At 44.0% G+C, this 25,533-nt stretch overlaps 1 protein-coding gene across 3 annotated transcripts in view; it reads left to right on the top strand.

Moving 5' to 3' along the window:
- Positions 1 to 8,313: 8,313 nt before the first annotated feature.
- KMT2C (lysine methyltransferase 2C) overlaps positions 8,314 to 25,533 on the top strand; it is a 142,899-nt gene continuing 125,679 nt past the window's right edge. For all 3 annotated transcript variants that reach the window (XM_083579031.1, XM_083579032.1, XM_083579033.1), the window contains exon 1: positions 8,314 to 9,102. In XM_083579031.1, coding sequence (XP_083435157.1) covers positions 8,915 to 9,102 — 188 coding nt within the window. In that variant the 5' untranslated portion in view covers positions 8,314 to 8,914. The remainder of the gene's footprint in view (positions 9,103 to 25,533) is intronic.

Here is a 25,533-nt window from a genome sequence, read left to right on the forward strand (position 1 = left end):
TTCCCAACTCACGCTACAATATAAAAAAAAGGAAAAGGAGTAACCCGCCTAGCTGCCTCCAACACGGCACGTAAATGGCAAGCCGCACCACCTTCCTCGGAGTTAGTATCCTTCCGCATAAAATAGTGCCTCTGCCATTCTTCAATTTCCCCTGCGAATAACAGATCGCAGTAGGGGGAGAGAACTTCTCGGAGCACTGAAAGTACGGGGGGGGGCTGAAAGAGGCGGAAGTGAAGAAGGGAAGGGATTTTTGCTTTCATCAGAAAATTGCAATGGGAGGAACAGCCTTGCTCCCTTCAGCAGCCAGGATCCGGAGCAGTGCAGGAAAGGAGAGTAGCAACATGTCCCTGATTTGCATTTTATTTATTTTTTTCAAAAGCACATCTCTTATCTCCCCATGCCAACTTTGCGAGGCCAAACAAACCCAGCCGGAGGAGCCTTGGCAAGGCGTGACGCAGCAGCAGCAAGCAGAAACAACAAGCTCTCTTTTGCAAAACAGCCTCGGCGGCGGCAGCAGAAAAACACCACGCCTTGAGAGCCGCCAGCCAGCCAGCCAGCGAGCTGGGCCCGCCTGGGCGAATGGGGAAAACGGCAGGCTGGGCTGGCAGCTCCTCCCCGTTTGCAAGCCGGGAGGGGACCAGGCCTCTCCTCCTCCTCCTCCTCCTCCCCATTGGAGTTGCCTTGCCTTCCGCGATGCACATAGCAGGGGGGAGGGCGCCGGAGGAGAGGCTTGCAGGGGAGGCCAAGGGAAGGGAAGGGAAGGGAGGGAGGGAGGGCGCCTTGCTTGCGCAGCGCTGCCTTTTCCAGATCCAGAGGAGGCGAGCAAAGATGCAAAGCCCGATCTTCCTCCTTTCTCTTTTTCTCTCTCTTCTGCACGCTTCCCCTCCCAGCTCCCCGCCTGGCTGCGTGTCAGGGCTTTCTGCCTCCTCCTGGGCCTGCCCGGTGCCCCGCGGGGGAGGGGAACCCCTGGCTTGACCTACTTTGTCCTAAAGTGGATTTGACAGGTTGGTCGCTGGCCCAGCTCCCCCTGCCTGGTACCTCTCGCGAAGCAGCCAGCTTGCCAGCCAGCCACAGCTCTCTCGGCTTCACTCTCGGCCAACCCACGCCCTGCGTGCTTTCCCCGTTCCCAGGGAAAAGCCTCATGCCCAGGCTCCAGAAAAACGCCTTGTGGTGCCATCAGGCTAAGCGATTATATATATGCATACAGTATGCTTTCCTTTTTAGAAAAGGTGTGTCTGCACGTTCCCATCTCGCGCGCGTTTTCTCTCGAAGGGAGCCCTATTGATCCCGGTGAAGATGCTGGAAGGCCTGCTGAGGATCGCAGCCTTATTTTCATTGCCAGTCGACGGGCTTTTTATTTTATTTTTTTCTTTATTTTTTTTAAAATATTGATACAGCAAGAAAAAAGGAAAAACACAAATACCAAATTACACACAGGAATAACCATAGACACATAATTTTCTTAACAAACAATAAAACATATATTGGTCTTAACACTAAAGACCCAACTTCCTATCTAGTCCATATTTCGATTTCATATTACTTATTGCCAATACACACTTTTATCATAATTAAACTTTTTCTTAATATATCTAATTTCTTATATCTAGGTAAAGGTAAAGGGACCCCTGACCATTAGGTCCAGTCATGGCCAACTCTGGGGTTGCGGTGCTCATCTGGCTTTATTGGCCAAGGGAGCCGGCGTACAGCTTCCAGGTCATGTGGCCAGCATAACTGAGCCTCTTCTGGTGAACCAGAGCAGCGCACAGAAATGCCGTTTACCTTCCCGCTGGAGCGGTACCTATTTATCTACTTGCACTTCATGCTTTCGAACTGCTAGGTTGGCAGGAGCAGGGGCCGAGCAACGGGAGCTCACCCTGTCGTGGGGATTCGAACCGCCAACCTTCTGATCGGCAAGCCCTAGGCTCTGTGGTTTAACCAACAGCGCCACCCACGTCCCTTAATTTCTTGCAACTACCTTGCAACTATTACTGAAGTTCCTCAAATGCTGCCTTTTAAAAGGATCCAGATGCTTGCATGTGCACCATACATTTAAAGTACATCTCCCTCCCACCCCAAAAATCCTGGGAATTTTAGTCTGTCCCCCGCAGAGCTACACTTCCCAGCACCCTTAAGTGACAGTTACCAGGATTTTTTGCGGGGGAAGGGGGAAGCCATGTATGGTGGGTGCGTATGTATGCGCTGTTCTAACTAGGGAATATTAATGGGGTTTTGTTTTCATTTACCCTGCAAAAAGTAATCTCTGAATAGTGGGGTAGGAAATGAGCTGCTGCTTTGGAGGCACTGTCACCCCACTCTGGCACCTTATTGCCACAGTTGTATATGACTGACCACAGGTAAAAACAAAGCCACAAAGAAGTCTGCCTCCACCCCCAAAAAACACATTTACCTAAGTATTATAATAGTCACGTTCACTCCACTGTCATTAAAGCTCCTACCAGGTATGTAATCAGACACCTGATCTTAAGTCAGAAGGATAATAAGTAGAGCAAGGACATTCAGTGTGTTCGTGGTTGAGAGAGACTCCAAGGCTAAACCATCTCCCTCCCTGGGGCACAGCCAGATGGCAATAACTGGTGACTTGGGAGGGTGTTGAGTCAGTGCATCAGAGTAGTGAGTGTCCATCTGCATTTGTCTTCCAGCGGCCTGAACGGCTGAGAGGCACCAGCTTAGGTTTGCAGTCCACAAATCTGGCCTCCTGTTCTAAGTCTGGAACTTGTGCAAGCCTTTTTCAGGGATATTTTCCACACTATTCAGTTGTCTCTCCCACCCACTCAAAGAAAACCCCCAGGTGTTATCTCAATTATTTTGTGCCACAGAGCACACTGGGCCCATCTCTCTCTGCATACATCCAGCCTGATTTATATTTGTTGCTTGCACTAAATGTTGACAAGCAAATCGAGGAGGTTCTTTCCAAGCAACCTATTAAGCAATCATCCCAATTTGTTTGCACCAAGTTTGCCAGGAGGTTGGATGAAGTCAATTTTTTATTGAGCGTTTGTTCTGATTTATTTGTTTGCGAGGATGGTATGCAATGTTTCATCAGGCAAGTTTATCCCACACTTTCTGGTGCATTTTTCTGTCACTTTCCTTATTGTGAGAAGTCTGGGTTTGGGGGAGAAGGGTGTTGGCTTTGTAGTGCAAGAGCATCAAGTCAGATTTAATTGTGCACCCTGAATCTGCTGGTATATGATTGTATCCTTCCCCCAAACCATGACAGCCTGGAATAACCCTAACTTTGTTATATATGATCATTGCTTGGAAGCAAAGTAACTAACAGGGCATAAAGATCCAAATTGTGACTGAAACTTGGAAATAAGTGCCACGGTGCTCCAAAGGTAGCATCTTCATTATTATTTATTGTATTTGTATTTCACCCTTCATCTGAAGAGCTCAGGGTATTTCACAGCATAAAAATACAAACTAAAACACAAAATACATAATAAGAACAAGGAAAAAACCTAACTCATAAACCCCCCTCCCACTTATGAGAGTTTGCCATGCACATATCTTCCTCTCAGGCAATTATTTGTGAAGCAGTGCTCCACTGAAGGTTAAGTTTTTTACAGTGGTACCTTGAGTTACATATGCTTCAGGTTACATACACTTCAGGTTACAGACTCTGCTAACCCAGAAATATTACCTCGGGTTAAGAACTTTGCTTCAGGATGAGAACAGAAATTGTGCGGTGGCGGTGCGGCAGCAGCAGGAGGCCCCATTAGCTAAAGTGGTGCTTCAGGTTAAGAACAGTTTCAGGTTAAGAACGGACCTCCGGAACGAATTACCGGTAAGTACGTAACCCGAGGTACCACTCTGTGTGTGTGTGTGTGTGTGTGTGTGTGTGTGTATATATTAGTAAGCGCTCTCTCTCTCTCTTTCTCTCTCTCTCTCTCTCTCGCTATATATATATATATATATATATATATATATATATATATATATATATATCAGTAAGCTATATAATATAACTGAAAGGTTTAATAAAGTGGTGGTGGAGGAGCATAAGTCCTGCAATATCAGGTGAGGCATTTGCAATAGACTTGACCTCATGCAACCCAAAACCTGCTGTAGCACTGCAAGTCCAGGCCTGCATCATACTCCAAAGAGGGCAGTACAGCAAAGCAACAGCTCTGGAGCACTCCTCCTACTCTTGCTTCCGCTTATTGGTTACGATGGTCTGTCCTTTATTCTTTCCCAAGTGCTATTCCTCCTAGAGGTGCAATCAAACTAAGAGAGTTGTTCAACATTCTATAGACCACTTTTTAAAAAAGCTTTCATTGTACTCCAGCAATTTCACAACCAATAAGTATACATTCAAATTATGTGAACTTGCCTGGGGAAAGGATGGTATCTGGTGGCCCTAAAAGATTTCAATGCAAACTATATACCCCTTGTGGATCCTAACAATGTTCATTTGGAAGTAAGTGAGATAGTCCCAAGTATGCAGCTCAACCTTATACAAATTTACTAAAAAGTTAAATCCCACAAGGTTTATTGAGGTTTAGTCTGAAGTAAATGTGCAACCTCAGTTGTCTCCCAACACCCAAGGCAAGCCTCCAGAGGGTGCCCATTATAGAAGCACTCATAGCCTGCAATAAATGATTGTGCAATTGTTACCCCATGGCTTTTCTGTGAAAACTCTCTCCTGTTATCACACAATCACAGTGTATGCCATTGTGCAACATTTCATTGTGTGGAAGCCTCATAAAAGCTAGCACGACATACTCTGTGTGAAGGACTTGGTTGATTTGTCATAGGCTTCTTATATTTTATATATAAGAAAATGCACCAGTTTAGAAGCAGTGGTGACAAGGATAGCCTTCCATATGTTGCTGGACTACAGCTCCCATCATCCCAGCCAACTGGTCATGCTGCTTAGGGCTGATGAGAGTTGGAGTCCACATGTGCAGAGCCACAGGGTCCCCACTCCCGAGATACACAATACTTTCGAAAATGGACATGGATGTTACATTTCTATCCATTTTTCTTTTCGTTTAATCTCTCTCCCTGTATGCTGCTAAAGCTATACCCAGCCATAAACTCACAAAGCAGCCACACTCTCAGCCTCCGCAGTTCCATGCACAGTATGGGGAAAATAATGCTGTCTATCTTTCAAGGTTATTGTAAAGCTTACTGAGATAATGCATATAAAATATGATATAATGCACACTCAAAAAGCCATATACAAATGCTAAATACTATTATTATGCATAAACCAATAGCAACCCTTTTAAACAAAGCTCTACATTCACTTTGGATTAATGAAACTTTTATAATGACCACCAACTGTTTAAAAATATTGGCTAACATGAGGTCACTGCCTTTTTTTAACAAAAATCCAAATTCTGCAGCCAGGGTCATGCAAATTATGCAATCAGAGTCATCCAGCTGCAATTTTGATTATGGCTATGCAGAATTCCTACTGATTTCAGTGGGGCTTATTCCCAAGTAAATGGGGTTAGGCTTGCCGCCTTAATTTACCCAGGAGTAAGTCTTGTTGAATTCAGTAGCTCTTAGTTCTGAACAGAGGTGGCTAAAATTGCACTGTTATTTTCTGCCTCTAAAATCCTATGGCTCATTCAAAAGGTTCGAGGGTTAATTCTTTTATTGCCCCTAGCTCTGGTTGCATGACTCAGCAGTTGTGATGTGGTAACTCAAACAATAGTTAAACCCAAATCTAGTGTCAGGAGAAGGGGAGAAAGATTCTAAAAGGCCATAAAAAAGCAAAAGCAGCTTACTTGGCGCTAGATCAGGTGAGAATGACATGCACCCCACCTTCGAGGCAGGTTTTTGCCCCTTTCAAGCTCCACCCCACTCCCGTCCTACATTGTCGCCCCATGTCCTGATATCAGGACAGAGGACACCACGGAGAGAGCGTCTCCTCCTCCGAGCCAGTCTCGGGCTGTACTCTGGGACAAGTTAAATCCCATGTAATGAGGCTTAACCCCCGAGCCGAGCCTCAGAGAATCTGGGCAGGTAGCCAGCCAGCCAGCTAGGCCCCTATCCCAGGGGGAGTGGGGAGCAGGATTAGCGCCATCGCCAGCCCCCTCCACCTCCGCCCCCCAGCAGCTGCTGCAACCAGAGATGCTGGAAAGCATCCCTCTCCCCAGGCGATCTCCCTTGCTGGTGCCGCGCTCTCCCCACGCGCAGCCCCTTGCCAATCGCGGCTCCCCACCCTCCAGGCTTCAGTCAGGGGAAGCTGACCTGGGCGGGTCTGTAATGTTGTTGGACCGAGCAACTACAACCTACATGTGCGGGGTGTGTATGTGTGTGTACAGCCGTCCAATCGACGGTGCTTTCTCCGCGCCCAGGTGAAATGTCACGCCCACGGCCTGCCAGCGCTTTCTCCGCGCACACCCTCCGCCGATCCCTCCCTGCCTTCCCCCACACGTCTGCAGAGCTATTCCCTGCTCAACCTCCGCTGACCTCGCAGGGGCTGGAACAATCGCGCGGCCGAAGCGCCTCCCACTTCGCGCCTGGGATCTTGTGCGAGAGGTCTAGGTAGGGGAGCGCAGCAGCGCAGCTGTTGTCAGGCGCTTCCACGTGTGCATATTTTGCAGAGCGCGCGGCGAGAGGCCCGCCCGCCCACACACCCCAAAAAAAGTCAATCGCGCGTAGACTGCGTGTGAAAACAGTCAGGGAAGCCTCAGTGGGTGTGGTCGTGCGAGCGTGGGGAAGGCGCAGCCAAGCCCGTGCCCAGCATTCTTATCCCCACTGGGAGAAGGTGGGGTTAGGTGTCCTTTTCACACCCAGACTGGGGACTATAGGAGCCAACACCTAGGGACCGGGGTCCCTTCGGCCTCCTCCCCACAAATAAAAAAATTGACGGGGCCAGCCCCCCTAAAGTTGATGGGCATCAGAGATGCCAACTTGAATAAAATATGGAGGGGGGCCAGGTAAGTTCTGCCCTGCATAATCGATCACACTCGCGGAGCGCACACACAATTTGAATGGCAATGCCCATGAACTTGGGGGTGGGGTGGGGGCTCATATGTTTTCTTGGGGAGGACGAAGGGGCCTCAATCATCATTCAAATAGTGTGCTTGCATTCAGTCTTGTGATCGATTATGTGGGGCGGGGTTATTTGTTCTCCCCCAATACAGTATTTTATTCAAAGTTGGCACCCCTGCGCTGGATGAAAGGAGTTCACTCGCCGGTCCGGCGACACACACAGACACAGAGTGCCAATTTGAATAAGATATGCGGGGGGCAGATAAGCCCCGCCCCACATAATCGAACACAAGACGTGCACACGCACTGGCCATCAACTTTGGGGTGGGCCCGTCCCCCTCAAATATTTTATTGGGGGCCCCTCGAAGGGATCTCGGCTCCTAGATGTTGCCTCCTATGCGCGCGCAAGAGAGAGAGAGAGGCGCAAAATTCGCTTGCGACACATATGCGAGGCAGCCGCACCGGGACAACAAGTCCCCCTAGCTGCTTCCAATCAGGCGAGAGAGAGCGAGACTCATCCCGTCCCTGGATTCCGCGCTCCACATTTTTGCCACAGCCGCCGCCACCACGACATTCGCCGCTGCCAGCAGCAGCAGCAGCGCCGCCCGTGAGGTCAGCGGCGGCGGCGGCGCGTCGAATGAGATGTCTGCGCTGAGAGGGAAAGGGCTGGCCGGTGGGCGGGCGACTTGGGCAGGCGCAGTGGGGGGCCCTGCCTAGAGCAGGGGGAGGGGGAGGGCGGGGAGTTCGAGAGAGGCCGAGCGATTGTCGCCGCCGCCGCCTCCCCCTCCCCCCCTCTTCTCGGAAGGTGGCTGCGCCTGTGAGGGCGGAAAACAACAACAACAGCGCGGCGTTTCGAGCGGGCGGCTGTCGCTGCTAACTGGGCTGTTGGCGCGCCTCAGCAGCTGCAGCGCAGCGACCACCGTCGCCACCTCAGGGAGGAGGGTGTTGAGCCCGTCAGCCGCGCGACACCCTCCCTCAGAAACTGTCTCCTTCGCCCCTCCCCCCGGTTTCTTCTCTCTGTCTCTCCTCAAGTAAAACTTCCTGGCTGGCGGCGTCGCGGGCCCGCCTGAGGGGAAAAGGAAAGAAAGGAGCGAGGGAAGGCGGAGGAGAGGAGTCGCCCTGTAATAAGCCAGCGCACACCCTAGAGCGACCCACCTCCCTTCCCCTTCCCCGAACACACAACACACACCCCACCACCACCACCACACGGGCGCTTTCCAGTTGTACGTTCCCTTCCCTCAGCAGCAGCTGGAGGAGCTGTCAAAACTTCCTCTCAGCTGCCCTCCGCCCGCCCGCCCAGCGTCGGCCTCCGCCTCCTCCCCTTCCCCCGGGGGCGGGGGAAGGGCACAGGGCCAACGTCCGATGAAGCGGCGGCGGAGGCTGCCTCCTCCTCGGCAGCAGCAGCAGCAGGAGAAGGAGTCGTTCGTTGCCTGCGGCCGCCACCCTTCACGGGGCCTTGTGTGAGGCGAGAGCGGGCGTCGTCGCGTGAGGGAAGAGATTCTCCTCAGCTGAGGCGGCGGGAGAAGCCGGCCTGCCCTGCGCGCGCCGGCGGTTGGTGGCGTCGTCGCCGCGGGTCGCTCTCCCCTCCTGCGCCGACCTCGCCGGCCCTCCCCTCCGCCCCGCAAGGAAAGGGGTCTGGTTGCGTGTGGGCTGAGGCGGGCCCTCCTCCCTTCGCCCTCCCCATGCCGCTACCTGCGCGCTGGTCCGCGGCGGCTGAGGCCAGCAATGCGAGGCGGAGGTAGGAGAGAGGAGGAGGAGGCGGAGAAGCAGAAGCAGCAGCAGGAGAAGAAGACGACGACGACGACGAAGGGAAACAGCGGCGGCGGCGGGAGCAGGAGGAGCGTCGGGATCGCCGCCCTCCTCCTCCTCCTCCTCCTCACCCCCGTCCCCCAAGCTCCCTCCTCGCCCTCCATGTGCCTCCTCTCCCGTCCTGCTGACTAGGATGTCAACGGAGGAGCAGAGCCCGGCGCCGGCGGCCGAGCAGCCGCCTCCTCCACCGCCGCCGCCGCCGCCACAACTCCCCGAGCCGGGAGCTCCCCCCACGGCGGCGGCGGCGGCCGCCACAGACAAAAGACCTAGGGGCCGGCCTCGCAAAGATGGCGCTTCCCCTTTCCAGAGAGTCAGGAAGAAGTAAGTTCAGTGCGTGAGGGGATGGTGGCGAGAGGGAGAGGGGGAGAGAGAAAAGGGAGGCAGGGCAGGAGCGCTGTCAGCTCCAGGAAGGGGCTTCCTCCCCCTCCTCCTCTTTCCTGACCCAGTTGTCATGTCGAGAAGGGCCACCTCTGGCCTCTTTTCCTCCTCCATCCTCTCCCCTTTGCACTTTGCCTCCCCTCCCCTTCCTCGCCTGCTTCTGCCTTTCCTTTTGTTTATACTTTTTTCACTCCTCCCTGCCCCAGTGCCATATTGAGAAAGGCCCTGGCTTACCTTCCTCTCCTACTTCCTTCTTTCTTTCTCTTCCCCACCCCCCTGTTTTGTCATCGTCCTGCCATTCCCATTATTTCCCTTACTTTTAACTTCTTTTTGCTGTTCTCCTGCCCCAGGTTTCATGCTTGGAATCGCTCTCTTCTTTTTCTTCTCTCTCTCTCTCTCCTTTATTATCCTACTCTTTCTATTTTTAATTTTGTTCTTCCTCTCTTCTTTTGAGATTAGTTTCTCTCACCAGGTCTTTTCTCTTCTAGCTTACTCAACCTATGCTTCTCTTGGCCACACACACACACACACACACACACACACACACACAGCAATATAGTGGGGTTTGTTTTTCCTTTTGTTTTGTTTTTTAAACCTGTTTTTAAAAGTCCGGTTTTGCCATAACAGGATTACTTTTGAAAACAAATTTCTTCTCACTCTCACTGCATATAGGCAGCATGTCTATCAATCTTAGGATGGTGATTGTGTAATGGGAAGCTCCTCCCTAGGAGCTGTCAAAAGCCACAGCCAGGGGTATGCACAACAACAGGAGAGTGGCTGGGGGAAGATTGTGGTGTTTTGGCTTTGTCTCTTGCTACTGCCATCTTTCTGTTTGTTAGCATCCTGACAGTTAATGTGAAGAAATTAAATTAGTGTCTCGTTTTATGGCTCTGAGTACTTGAGTATCAATGAAAACAAGGAGCATTATGTTGTCCTTTGCTGAATCTGACACTGGAGATGCAGGTAGTTTTGGCTTTCTTTTACATAGAAAGCATCATTCAAAAATTAACATAATTTTGTACTGAGGTTTGGGAGTACTTTGATACTAAGCATCTATGCTCTGTGTAATAATTAATATGGACTCAGATAATGTACATGCTATAATTCTGTACTGGTCTTTGAAGCACACAGTTTTTCTGCCTCCAGTTAAATGGAAAAGAAAGGGGGTTATGGGTAGTAGCTAACTTTTATAATATTACTTTCCACCTCAAAACAAAACAGACACTATGCTTTGCTTTCAACAGTTCAGATACTTGATTTTTTTGAAAAATCAAAAGGATATGGGAAACCCCACTCATGTGGGCCTTGACTCGATAATGTATAGCTAAAGTTGACACTGCTGTTTTTATTGCATTTGCTTTATGCTGATACCAACTCATTCCTCCTTTTTATTTGATTGCTTAATAAAAGCAATCCTTTAAATTTTCAGGCAAAATTCAGAAATGTGATATTTTCATGTGCAGTTGGAAGAAAAAGATTAAGGAAGTGAGGAGAAACAACTCACCAGTTTTTTCATCCATGGCAATGTATCCAGGAGGCATAGTACCATCAGTTATTGAAGACACCTCTATTACCTATTAGCTATACTTAGTGTAAAAACTAGCATGAAGGCCTTGCCATTAGATGGCTTTCAGAAGTAATAGTGTGCAGCTACAGATATGTATTTGACCTGTTCTTAACGTTTTTTTTAAAAAAAATAAGGGTTTTTTTAAGGTTGTTTTTTTAATTGACTAGGAAGTAAGGTTGTGATGCAAAAGTGATTTCTATATTTTTCCATGGTTGCAAAATAGTCTGCACATACACTGTGTATAGACGAGAACATGGGAAGGTGCTGTACTGGGGAATTCATTTGGCAGGTTTCTGTTTTTGGAGTGCTGCTTTACACTAAAATGTGTATGAAATACACGTAAACAAATGGATAACAAGAGAAATCCCTGCTTATTTGTGGCTACCATACATTCGTCTGAATTGCCTTGCCTTGGGGGAAATTGTGAGCATGGAGACTTGGCAGTTTTCAAAGAGAAGTTGTACAGTTGTTCCCCAACCTTAGATATCTTTGTTTACTTTTGTTTATTGTACATCTCACACAGAACATACTATAGGGATTCTGCTTGTGGCAGACTGCAACACTGAGGGAAGGAGATGGTGTTTAAAGTATGCAGTATGTGCCGTATTGGTCAAAGCCAGTATCATGGATTGTTTCTGTAATGGTATGTACTGGTAAATACAGCTCATATGGTGGAGCACTGATGGAATGTGTTCCTCTCATTTTATAGACAGGCTTCCTTGCTGTGCACCAGCTGCAGCCACCAGAACGCATAAATGACATGGTCCTTACACAATGGACTTAAAATTAAGTTTAAAATTATGGAACTCCAGTCTTGATATTTATGAATGACAGCAGACTAGTCTGATTCTGACAACAAGCCTAGCAGCCTTTTTTCCAAAAGAGGCTGGTGGAAAAAGCTCCTGGTCACTGCTACCAGTTCCAGATTCAGTGGTTGAAGAGAATCCCTAGGCTATAGTGATGATGGGAGGATAAACCCCATCAATAGCTGGTAAGCATATCCCTCCAGGTTACAAGACTGAGGCAATGATGGTTGGCAGGTCTTGACTGGATTCAGCTTCAAAGGCTTTGCCTGCATCCCATTATTGACCAACATGAGATATGAAAAAATAGAGAGAGAGTGTGTGTACATTATGCTTAGGTTATTGATGACACCTCAGCAGTCTCTACTTAGATGTGATTTCGGCCTATCTCCATTATGAATGGGAATCAAATGGAACATATATTGTAGGAGGATTTCTGAAACAACCATTCCAAAACCAGTCCCATGTGCTACCTGACAAGCTACTCCACAAATCAGGAACTTCTCAAGGAGCTATGCTATGGCAGTATGAATAAATGTTTAAAAAGGGAAAGTATTGGTAGATGCTTGTTCATGCAGCTTGCCGGATCCCCACCCATGGCTTGTGAAAGCCACATGGGACAAGCAAGCTGCTTTGCTGATCTGTGATCATCAGAGCTTCTAACAGGGACCACACAACAGACCAAAATCCACTATCTTTGGAACCAAGTTTAAACTTTATTACTGATTTGTAGAAAGTTATTGCCTAGTTTCCAACCTCTTTCTTTTTAAGAACAAATAATTAGGCCAATTTATAAAGCTATTTTGTTTCTTTACCCATTCCAGTATGCTTTCCAACCTGCTTTGAGAAAATGCTTGTGATCCTTGCCCAAATTTTATAGAGGAAATTATATTCCATGAATCTATTTACATAGCTGTTGTCAGTCATGAGGCACAGGTGATGCAAATGCCAAGTGGGATGTTGGTGTACTTCAGTGTTTTAAAAAAATTGTGATACAGTTGCCTATGTGTTGGTAAGCTAATGGTTAGAACACTGCAATGCAGTCAGTGTGGGGCTAACCTTGGGGTTGGTCTGGAAGCTGCAGCTGGTGCAGAACATGATGGCTAGGTTGCTTGTGGGGGCAAACCAGCATGTAACACTCTGCTTATAGAATTTGCACAGGCTGCCAGGCTGCTACCAGGCCAAGTTCAAGGTGTTGGTGCTAATATATAAGGCTGTGTATAGCTCAGGACTAGCTTATTTGAGAGACTGCCTTTTCCTTTACAGACCCAGAAGATCTCTGCAGTATGCAGGAAAGTTTTTCCTGCAAGTTACAAAGATCTCAGAAGTCTGCTCTGCAGTAACTAAGCAGAGCTTTCAGTGTGGATGCCCCTGTTTTGCATTCTTGTTGAGATATGGCAGGTGTCCACTATCTGCACTTTCCATAAACAATTGAATACTTTTTTGTTCAGACAAGCTTTCCCAGCTGGATAATTTGGTCTTCGCTTGTGACTGTCTATTTTGTGTTTTTTTATGTTTTTGTAATACATTGCCTTGAGACGATTGTATCAAAGGCAATTTCTAAATTGATGGTTATGGTAATATGCTCTCAGTAGAATTAGGATAGTTTTAGTTTCAATTGTAATAAAACATTTTTTTAAATAAAAAAAGTCATAGACTTAACATCATCATATTTTTGAATGAGGGCTCTCAAAGTGAAGCTAACCAGCAAAGCTGAAATGTTAGTGTTATACCTGTTTATTTTGGCTGTGTGACAAAAATGCAGAATAAGTAACATAACCATTTTAATGATGTTTCTCTTACCAAAGTTTTAATATTACTATACTGAAATGAATTCAGAAAAGTGATCCTTGCAAGCATGTTCTGGGTACTTCTGCAATTCCTACAAGACTTCATATTATGTCATAGGTCACATGAAGGCAAGAAAATTTAAAATACTTAAGTAGGGTAGCATGTTGTTTGGTGCTTAAAAAGTAACGGCAGATAGATCTTCTTACTATAAATGCTACATCATATTTGCATCATATTCAAGTTCCAGAAGGTGCAGGAAAAACTCACTGTAAGGACATTTCCCTTTCAAAACAGATTACTACATAAAGTATCATTTTCCTTTTTCTAGTGGGAATATGCTTAATTCAGATGTCTAGCATGTCAATAAGATTGCTTTGTGTGTTCTGTTATAGAGAGTAGCCAGTCATAGTGGTAATATAAACAAAACCATTATTGTACTGTAATAGCTGAACATATGTGTGTGCAACTAAGGTCTCAGCAAGCCTGCTTTTTGAATGTTGACTGGTATATTTGTTGTGAATGCATATGCAACACCTTTTTGGCCTGTTCCAAATATAGCTTTTCACATTACTCATATTGTGAAGTGAATGTAAAAATGGACCTCTTGTAGGATGAAAACAGTTGTATGAATTTATCCAGAGAGTCTAGAAGTAGTTGAAGTGCCTTGTGAATGAAATGTGGTGCCGTTAACTGGCATGGCATTGCCCTTTATAAGTAGAAGACATCCTATCAAAAGAAACTGTTAATAGCTGCAATCCAACCAAGAGTTAGGCATATAACTAAATAGCTTCTTTCAATAAACCAAAAATTGTATACTCATTTGGATTAATTTTGTTTCGGGGGTGGGGACAACATGCATTTTTCTATTAACTGCAAATCTTATACATGTTTGCCCAGAAATGTCACTGATTCAATTGGCCTTGCTCTATAGTAAGTGTGTTTAGTTATGTAACCTAAGAATCTCAACATGATTATTAGTAATAATGATGCTGTGATTGTTAATAATTATTTATGCATTTCCCATTCTTACTAAAACTTAACCCAAATGGGAGTACAATTTCCAATCAGCTGAAAGAAAAACTCTGACACATGAGCCCTTATTATGATTAGTAGAAATATTTGCTATTAAAGAATGATGGGATAAACTATTCTGCTATTACATAATAACAATTAGAAATTTCCATATCAAGTCATGAAAATGCACCCTTTTATTAGAATAAGTTGAAATGCTGCTTGCATTCCCCCACTTGAATTTACAGAGGCAAAATCTCATAGACTTTATTTTATGAATATAGAGTGTTGGCATATGTATAAAACCAAACCTCTACTTAAAAGTTTAACTTGATATCATTAAAAATTTTACTTGCTCATTCACCCCAAAGCCATAAACAAGTCTATCAGCTTGTATTTATATACCCTACACTAGGATAGAACCCCCTTATGTTAACATCTGCATCTCACAATGGCAAGGTGTATTCTACCCAAAGACGCTTCTAAGTTTAGAATGAAGGCAGCAGATGGTGATGAGATGGGTGTAGCAAAACTAACAATGAGACAGCTGTGAACAGCACAATGAGTTACTGGGCATAGCATGTCAGGTGCTTAAGCATTAGTTCTTTTGTAGGTATTGCATCTTGGATTCATAACAAGACATTTCTTGAGTGGTCGTGTAGTTGAATAGTTGTGTAGATTTCCTCTCTCCCTCTAGAAATGTCTTCAGTGCCTAGGAAAGGCTTGAGTCTAGAAATATGGTCCATGTAGCACAGCATCCATAGGGAGAGAAACTAAAGGAGTTAGTAGATGATGAGGTGAAGATGTTATCCTTTCTCCTAGACTTTTAAGTTTGTGTGTGTCTGTGTCTCTCTGTGTGTGCTCTTTCTGTTTTTGCAAATCACCCAGGAAGCATGGCTGAAAGGCAGCATGTAAATCTCTAAAATTAATAAGGCTTTAAACCTTTGTTTTTTCTTTAGTTCATTGCTCCTGTTGCCCATTCCTGGGCCACACTGAATGGAGCACTATCAGAGCTAAACCAGTATCAAAGCACAAAATTTTAATTATTTAAAAAATATTTATAGGGCGCCTTTCATTCTGTCCCTAAGACTTATTAATCTTTCTGACCTAAAGGCAGGACAAAAAGCAGGACCCACAATATCAGTTTCAAAACACAGGACATTCTTCAAATAACTAGACCTCAAACCGTTTGTGGCTTTAATGAGCATGCCCAGGTATTTAAACAGGGCCCAGAAATGCACCAGCAGCCAGTAGAACTAGCACAGAATTGGTGTGATAGAGCCATATCACCTAACTCCAAAGAACACTCAAATGGCCATGTTTTATACCAGCTGAATTTGCTGGGTCATTTTCTAAGGCAGCTCTGTGGTAGAGCACATTGCATTCTAGTCCAGTCCAGGAGCCGGTGGTGCTGTGGTCTAAACCACTGAGTCTCTTGGGCTTACTGATCGGAAGGTCAGCGGTTCGAATCCGCAAGACGGGGTGAGCTCCCATTGCTATGTCCCAGCTTCTGCCAACCTAGCAGTTCAAAAGCAAACCAGCACAAGTAGATAAATAGGTACCGCTGCGGCTGGGAGGTAAATGGCATTTCCGTGTGCTCTTCTTTCTGTCTCGGTGTTCCATTGCGCCAGAAGCAGTTTACTCATGACCTGGAAAGCTGTCTGTGGACAAATGCCAGCTCCCTTGGCCTGAAGCGAGATGAGCGCTGCAACCCCATAGTTGCCTTTGACTGGACTTAACCATCCAGGGGTTCTTTACCTTTACCTTTTTAAAAATTCTAGTCCAGATATAAACACATGCATAACTACATTGACCCACTTTCTTTAGGTAAGTCAGATCCACAGTAGACTAACAGCCTACTTTCACAAAAGGCAGGGCTGGCTACCACTAGCCTCTCTACTTATGTAGACAGTGCTGAGTCCAGAAGAGCCCCCAAACTGCAAAACTGTTCCTTTGGCGGAAATGCAACTCAATTCAAAATTTGCTGTACCCCTCTACTGAGGTCATCTGATTTCTCTACCCATAGCATATCTGGATTATGCTTCTGCTTGTTCACCTTCATCTATCCCCAAATTGCCTCCAAAATTCAAGAATTCCACAACAACCCTGGGATTTATAGGTGGAAAACAAATAGCTATATTTTATCAGCATACTGATGACATTGCAGCCCCAACATCTGGATGACTTCCCCAGCAGTTTCATGTAGATATTAAACTGTGTGGACAAGGTGGAACCCAGTAGCACCCTGTCTGCCGAAGGCCCTGGGGCAGAAATCCCCCAGCACCATCTTCTGAAACCAGGCCTTCCTGGAAAAACTGGAGTCACTGCAGTGCTATGCTTCCTCAGCAGGGATGGTGGACAAATTAATTTGCTCCATATCTGGGAACAAATTGACTTGCTATGAACCTTTTAGACCGTTGTTTACATTAGAAATCATTTAGTTTGTATCTCTTCAATCTGCTACTTACAGTTCAATAAAGTCTGAGGGCAACCCTTAAACTTTACCCCTTTCTTAATACAGTGGTACCTCGGGTTAAGAACTTAACTCATTCTGGAGGTCTGTTCTTAACCTGAAGCACCACTTTAGCTAATGGGGCCTCCCGCTGCTGCTGCACCGCCGGAGCCCGATTTCTGTTCTCATCCTGAAGCAAAGTTCTTAACCCGAGGTACTATTTCTGGGTTAGCGGAGTCTGTAACCTGAAGCGTATGTAACCTGAAGCGTATGTAACCCAAGGTACCACTGTACCTTGTTCTCTAGCAGCACATTGATATTAGAGTAGAAGGAAACAGACTGGGGGTGGGGAAAGCTAATGTCAAAAGTGAACGGAAGATAAATATTCATCCAACCATCCCAACTCCTACTGTGGGTGATGGTACTGAAAGCAGTTGAGAAATCCAGGAAAACTAATAGGATTGCACTACTCCATCCATTCTCTGATGTATGCCATCCATTAGAGCAATAAAGGCTGTTCCATCCCAAAATTTCCATTCTAAAATGGGATTGGAATGAATTCAAATAGTCAGTTTCCTTGAAGCTACAATGATTTTTTAAAAACCATCAGTCATAAATCTTAGACTTGTTTATGTATTGTAGCTACTTTTAAGGTATTACCTTCTACAACCAATCATGTAAAATATTAATATAATATATAATTTTGATACAATGCTAAATGAATAATGAAAGAACAATGGAAGTTCTCCATGAAAGTGGAATTTCCCTTTCTCCTCTTTAACTGTTCCAGTACATCTTTGTGTACTCTTACTTTTTTATAGGTGTCCTTTGTTTGGTTTTCTGCAATCCACCCAACCACTTTTTATTTGATTTTTACATGTGTAATTTGGATTGCAACTTCTCAGTAAAATATAGTGTTTTCTTCACTAAAAAGCATGCAGTGACCAGATATAATCCAGATATTAGGTGATGTTAAAACACTAAGCCAGGTATAAATAACTTGATGGTGGAGTTAATGCCTTTTCATAAGGAAAAGAGAAAGTGAGAGCAACACTGGTTGACGAGGAAGCCACTAAAAGGTTTAATTACATGTAATCCAGAAGACTGGATCTAGAAGACATCTAGGAAGAAGAGGCAATATAATTATACATTACCTAATTGTGTGGGATCAAAACACAATATACATAAGCTTTGGATCCTGATTTAAAGGACTCCATAAACTTGGTAATACTTCTGTAGATGCCAACCCCCCCCCCTTACAAACTGCCTTTAAAACTTTGGGCATCTTAGGAAGCATCTTCACATGCTGTGAGAAAAGTTGGTTTGTGAGGTGGAAAAATTAAAAGTTCCATTGTATGTATATAAAACCTTATATATGCCTGAAGGGATTCATGAACCTGGTTGTGAATGTGGTGTTTTTCCAATGAGGTGTACAAACATGGAAGCCTGCTTCTATATGCATACTTCCTTTAGCTGGATCAAGGGATCTATGTGTTTCACTGTACTCTGAAAAAAGGTTGGTTAGGCATATCTTTAACATAGATTCTGACTTGTTTGCCTTTAGTTCAGATTCCTTATTTTTGCCTGTAACTTTGGAGGTTGATATATTTCTGAGTATCTGCTATGATGGATTGATTATTTTTTGTGTTACTATAGAACTGGCTAACTTCCAGTTGTGATCGTGGAAATAACATATTTTGTTACTTCTGAATATTATTAGCTTGTTTTCCTGGGACTTTCATAGTAAAGGGAAGCACATTTTGGTCTCTGTCACTGACCAGAGGATCAGGGGGCACTGGAATCTTGCATCCCATGCCTCCTAGTAAGAGCTTCATGACAGGGGAAAGACCACCCTGTCTCATTCATTAGCCAGAGAAGCAGCTGCTGCAGGTAACTTGCTCCCCTTCCCATGTCAGAAAGAACACTCTGCTCAAACAGTTGCCCTGGGGTCACAGAAGCATAGAGGGAGAACATTCTGGTCCCATCCTTTGGCCAAAGAGCTACTAGTTCACATGAGAACAACAGCAAGGGAAGATCTGCTTGGCCTGAACTGGATATAAATGCCGCTTATACCTCAATAGCATCATCCGACTGTAAACTGATCCCCCCTTTCCTTCCACTACCCTTCCTTTGCCCATCTTGTCTTCTTAGATCTTCCCATCATGCTTACAAATTGACTTTCACTTTTTAAAATTGATATGAGCGACTTTGGGGGATAATAATTGACTGAAAAACATGATAAAAGAATAGCTTGACACACACCCTGAGCTCCCCTTTTGAAGTGCAGAGTAGGCACAGTCATTTGTGCAGGTTGTGTCCAAAGTTATGGGACTGAGCAAGCAAGTGGGCACTCCTGCAAGTAGGCTGATTCTGCTCATATTGCCACAACTGGTGTCACATTCTTGAGGATGGAGGTCAGGGTGATAGTGCCAGCTCACTGTTGTACCTAGACTCAAGGTGCCTACCCATGGCAGGGATCACTCTGCTAGCTGGAGGTGGGACAGTTACCATTCCATCCGAACTTGGGATGTCCACTGTTGCTGAGGTAGGCCTTTTTCCTGACAATCCACTTGGTCACTCCCTAGCAACTAGATCAGTACCCCCCAAGCCACTGGATCCTTCTCCAGGATTGGTTTCCAGACTCACATCACGTTCCTCTTCCCTCCTCTGCCAAGAAGTCTTTGTGGGGCTCATGACAATTGTTTCTTTATGAGAGTGAGCAAACTGCACCACCTTGAAAGTGAGCCTGTTCCGTATTAAAATCCTTGGACTCCAAGGAATGTTTATTAACTATCAGCTGATGGCAGAGATTCGCCTCATTTGACAGGATAGTTGAGTGGGTGAACCCTGAGCATTTAATCTTGGATAAAACTGATTATCTTGGCCCATTTTATTTTAGTTTCAGGCCTGATCTTGGCATGGAAATGGGTTTCATTGCCCTGATGGATTACCATGATGGATGGGAGATTTAGAATGAGATGTCAGTGCTGATGTCATCCAGAGCTGCTGCTTTTCAACCCTAAGCACTGCTTGGAACCATGAATGGATGAGGGCCAATACAATAATATTCAGTCCATATAAGATGGAGGTTCTGTTCGTAGATGGCTCATCTACCAACTCATCTCTTCCTCACTGCCAGGGACCTCCCCACATCCTACTCATTCAAAGCTGAAATCCTAAATCTGGCCTTTGCTTCTGGCTACTATCACCCTGCACAGAAGGGCCCCCACTCACTCTTGCTTGGCAGTCTTGCCCTCTGATGGTTTCCTTGATGGGCCATCACTGGCCTTTGTTCTCTGCTAATGGCCCATCCAGCTGGCTCTGTGGAGCTCACTGGGCATATTAGCATAACTAAATCCAGGGGGTTTGGCAAAGTTTAATCATACCTTGACTAATTTTAACTTCTACTAAATCCAGGAATTATGGGCAATCTGCCCCACACCCAACATCTATTATGCTATTTTTCCTTATGAGAAAGGTAGCATAACAGATTTCATTGTATAAATATTCTGTAATATAGAAGAAGCAATTTTAAACTACAATTTATTTTTTAAAGTCAACTGACATGAGGTATCTCATTAAAAATCCTACAGTGTGCATAGTAATACTTCTGAAAAGATGACAGATACTCAACACATTTGTAGTTCTGGGGTAAGATATCCCAGCCTCTGTATCTCATAGCTGTTGTGAGTTATATATGTGTTTAAACTCCAGCTGACCAGCAAGCTCTTTCCCTAAGGGATGCCATGATGTCATATTTTATGACATCATGACACATGTTAGAGGGAGCTTGGAAAAAATATTGTCCTGTTAATCAAGGACCTAGGTTTTTACACACAATGCATTTTTTTTATCCTTCATCCCAACATTCCTGATCTTCATACCTTTTTATATGTGAATTTATGTCTAAATATTATCTTTGTGGAATTCTTTTTCTGGATATACACTCAGCTGAATGACACAAGTTGGAATGTTTTCCCATTATCAATGTGTTGTGGGTGGATGTGGAGTGAAGCATGTATTTGTTTTCTTTATTAAGTTATATAACTTCATCTAACCTTTAAAATTTTAAATTAATATTTCTAACTATTTTACACAACACCAAGTGTCAAATCTAGGCTAGTTAAAACACTAGAATTTAAATCAAACAGACTGTGTTCTAGTCTATATGAGGCTTATTTAACCCCTTATGCATACTCAGTGTATAATATTGTTATTAGTGAGAATCAAGTCTCTCTCATCTTTGACAAACATTTTGTGGCATAAATAGCATTGATAGCAGAGTGGCTGTTAACCCGATAGATTTTATTATATTTTCATCATATTTCACTATTCTGAGCCAACATAAAATGGTATGCTCATGGAGGGTGGTGGATTGGTCCTGCTTAATTAAGCAGTAGCCACTGTTTCCAGATTAAAAATTGTTGCATTGTACAGGACTGGACACGTGATGTAAATCTTGCCCTGACTGCGCTGAAGTTGCATCTGATACACTTTGTGTCAGATGCAGCAAAACTGCACTGTATCTATAAGGTTGATGTATCAATTACACGTGCATTCTGATTCTATTTGTTTCTTTCAAAGTAAGGCCCACAGATTTTCGAGTTTTAAAATTACAATCATAAGAGTTCCAAGTCGATGAGCATAAGATTACAGCCTTGTCTTTTATACCAAACAGAAAATTTTGCATTATTGGGGAAAGTCTGAAATAGCTTAAGTTAAATGAAAACTATTCTTGTTTTAAAAACCATATGAATTTTAGCCGAAAAATAGGTTTTCTAAAGAGTAGTATCAAGCTTATTTAATTTTGCACAAGTAAACATTGCTTGAAACATACAGTGTCCTCCTTGGTTTAAGACCTTGTGATGGATAGGTTTACCGTAGTTTTGAAGGATAACTGGGTGAGTTTGTGATATTTTTAGAGGACAAGCTCAGGAATAAAAACTCAAGTGAAATAAAAGTTACATAACGCTTCCTTTGTTTCTGTTCACTTGAACTGTATTTTTGGCAGAAGCTAGTTGAGGGACTGGAAAGGGGACAGAGAAGGAAATGGTACCAGTGTGTTGAGAGTAAGTTGAATGAAAACTAGTTTAAAATCGTACTGTAGGGTTAACACACATACATTAGAGGTGGAGAAACTAAGTTCTTTAGCAAGTTTAAACAAGGCCTCTCTTTCCCTGCTTATGGAACTATTCACGGCAGGCAGACTGAAGCCCCTAACGGCCTGAGATGACAGGTTTCCTCCCTGCTTTGAGACTATCCACAGGCTTTTAGACATGCAGCTCTTAACTCAAATATGAACGTGAGTTCCGTCAGACCATGAAACCCTCACCTTGATTTTGCCCAACATTTCTGTGCCGGCAGAGAGCTTATTGGAGAGTGAGGCTTATTGTGCTTGAGTCAATATCAGTTTGTCAAACACCGTACATTGTTAGCTGGTCAGGAAAGAGTTAAGTCAGAGGCTGCTTTCCTAGCGAGTGTGGCCGGGGCTCGCCGTTCCGGATCCTTGGTGGGAGAAATCCAGTCCGCACATTTGCGGCGCTCGGAATAGTCGGATCTACTTTCTCCAGCCCTGCTTTTTCTTCTTCTTCTTCTTCATTCCTCCCCTCCCCTTCTCCTCCTCCTCTTCCTCCGGCGACTCCAGTGTTGGATGGGGGACTCCTTAAGGGGTGAAGTTCCGCGGCGTTTTGGGGGGCTCGGAAATAACATTTGTGAGCAGTGCCCGCGGTGGGGGTGAGGGCAGGACTCGCCTGGGGGAGCGCCTGCCAGTTGTCTTCGCCGAGGCTGCTAGGGAAGCAGCTTGGGAAGTGAAGTGTTGTTTGATTTGGGAGAGTAATATGGCTGATCTAAGGGAGTGCTGAACAATTTGTCTCTCTCCACGCGACGCTGGGCTTGGATTCTAACATGTAAATAACTTCTTCCTTCGGGTAATCGGCTTGGGGCACCGATGCCTGCTCCTTCATCCTTCCTACGGGTTTTGTGAAAGGTTACGCGGTTGTGGATGACGTTGTGCAGAAAAAATTGAACGGTGGTAAGTACCCTGCCGTCAACTTCTTTGTATTAAAGGGCAAAATATGACAGGAGCCCCGGAGCTATATATGGCAGACAGGCTATTTTACAGTTCTGTGAAGATGGATGGTGGGTTGCAATAACGATGGATAGTAGTAACCGAGGCACCGTGCAGGAAAGTTATCGGAATGGCTTAAGTTGACACTTGAGATATTTCGTAACAGTTTGTTATTTTTGCTTGTCAGGAAAACGTTTATATCCATGTGTGTTGAATATTCATAATAACAAGCACAACACTCTGCAATCAAGTGAAAAATCCAGCTCTGGCGTAGCAACTAATTTATAGCTAAAATGCATTTGTTCAGATATCAGAAATATACTTATTTCAAATGACATATGTGACTTTTGTCTCTACTTGAATGCATTTTTCTTTGCTTGAATAGGATATACTAGAGAATATGATTTATAGGTTTAATAAAGTCACTAGAGAATCTCTTTATTTTTGCAAATAATTTAAGGAATCAATGTAAATACAAAACTTCAATAGAATGTTTAATATAACAATTCCTGCCTCTAATGAAATATCTTTAAAGAGTGTTTTCTGGAACATTGTAAATTAAACATAGTATCCAAACATTTTTAAATTATGATTGGTTTTCTACAAGAAATAGGTCATAAGTGAAAGAATAGGTTATGTAACTAGTTTGTTTCAGTGAACTTGATACACAGTATAAGGAGTTCTCTACATATAAGGCTTATAGGGTTAATTCCTTAGTATCTCTGAATATCTATAAAGTTTTTTAAAAGTATCGAGTGCTAGATATACATTATGACACATCAGTCACCTATCCTATCATAAAATTGGAGTGTTTAATTTTATTTGATTTCTGAATTTTTAACATAGCAGAATTGCATTATACTTCAAAATATCAGCACTTTATACACATTATTAGACTTGTGCCCGCTTGAAAATATAATGAGGCAGGTAGGTATGTCTTGGTTTTATAAAGCTATTGCCACTACCATACAATTGTATGAAAAGTTCTATTGGGAAAAAAATTATGCCTAAATAAAAATCCTAACTATAGCTATCCTAATAGTATACTGAGAGTATACAAGCACTACTGGTACTATTTTCATGCACAATAGGAGAATCCTTGTAGTACAATGCCTTGTAGTTGAAAATATTTTTAGCTGTGATACTTTCAAGACAAATACAGGGTAAGGACAAGATACTGTTCTGTCAGCAGTGCAATGCAGCTGCATTCATGCTAAGCCATTCATTAATGTCTCTTTAAAGAGCACTATACAATAGTTTCTTAATGTTATGAAAGCAGTTGCTCCATACCCCTTGAATACAGCTGCCTCAGACACTACTTGTGCTGATGTATCACAGATCAGGGACTCTTTACTATACTGGGTTTTTTTTATACATATGAATAATACCTAGCTTCAAATTACTTTTTTGTTTTAAACCTACTATTCTTACATGTGCTAGTTTCATCACTTCAAATTGTAGTGCTGACCAACCTTTTCGATTCTGCATCTGGACAATGTAATCTCAAATCCTAGAATAATGAAAAATGTAGTTTATGAGTAGTTTCTTCTTGTTTTGTTTCTTTGGCGTTTTATATTACACTAGTCTGATCATTTTTATTTACATTTTTTGTCAGTTCAACCTGGAAACAGGCATAGTTATTCTTGTTGTTCACCACATTTTGCATAAGCAACAATGTATTTAAAAGTAAAGTACATTATATAGAATATATTTCATTCTTTTCCCTGCCCTCCCCCAATGAGTAATGTTTCTAATCAGACTCTTTACCAGCACTGTTCTATTTGTATTTATTTGGAAGTAAGTCCCACTGTGCTCAATGAGGCTTACTTCCTGGTAAGTTGGTAATGCTTCTGTTTAGTTCAATGGCACTTGCTTTTGAGTAGATATGGCTTGGATTGTGCTGTAAGATATCCTGTGATTGTGAAAGCTAGCCATCTCTAAAACAAATGAGCTTGAAGTGGTATTTCTGCTCTCTCTTTTCCTTTCCCTTGTCAATTTTTTGTTCTGTTAGAAGCAGTGCTTTTTTTCTTAAAAAATGTTTATGGGTACTCTCATTTTCCTACTCATTGAAATACTACCCCTCAATGAGGCCAAACTTAGATTCACAAAATGTTTAGGGGTATGCGTACCTCTGCGTCCTCCCAGAAAAAAGGACTGGTTAGAAGTATGATTTGTCTTGTTACTCTGAGGAATTCCCATATTCAGGTTGTAAGCATCACCCACCCACAGGCGAGCCTTTCAGGGCTACTTCCAGCCATTTCCACTTTTGAGGCCGCTAGCCATAATGAAATGAAAGATGCAGCACCCAAAACCAAAACAAGGCATGAAAAGTAGACTGAGACATAATTTGAATTTTGAAACTTATCTAACAAACACTTTCCTAGCCATTTCAAGCTGAAAGTGTGTGTCACATTTTAGTCCACTGTACGTGAAAACAAGTCACAAAATTTATACAATACTAAAACATCGACAAGTGTCTAAATTTGAGGCCCCCTTTGAGCTCGAGGCCTCAGGCCAAATGGTCCCCCTGGCCCCCCTCTGATTGGTTCTGCACACATGTGTGTTAATAAGATCATATGACGAGCCTTACTGGATCAGGCAAATGGCACAAAAACAATGCAACAGTAATAGATAGATAGACAGATAAACAGGAATTTAGAAGTAGCAGGTTCTGACCTTATGG

The sequence above is a fragment of the Podarcis filfolensis genome (genome assembly GCF_964270895.1).
Source record: "Podarcis filfolensis genome assembly, chromosome: 12".
NCBI lineage: Eukaryota > Metazoa > Chordata > Lepidosauria > Squamata > Lacertidae > Podarcis > Podarcis filfolensis.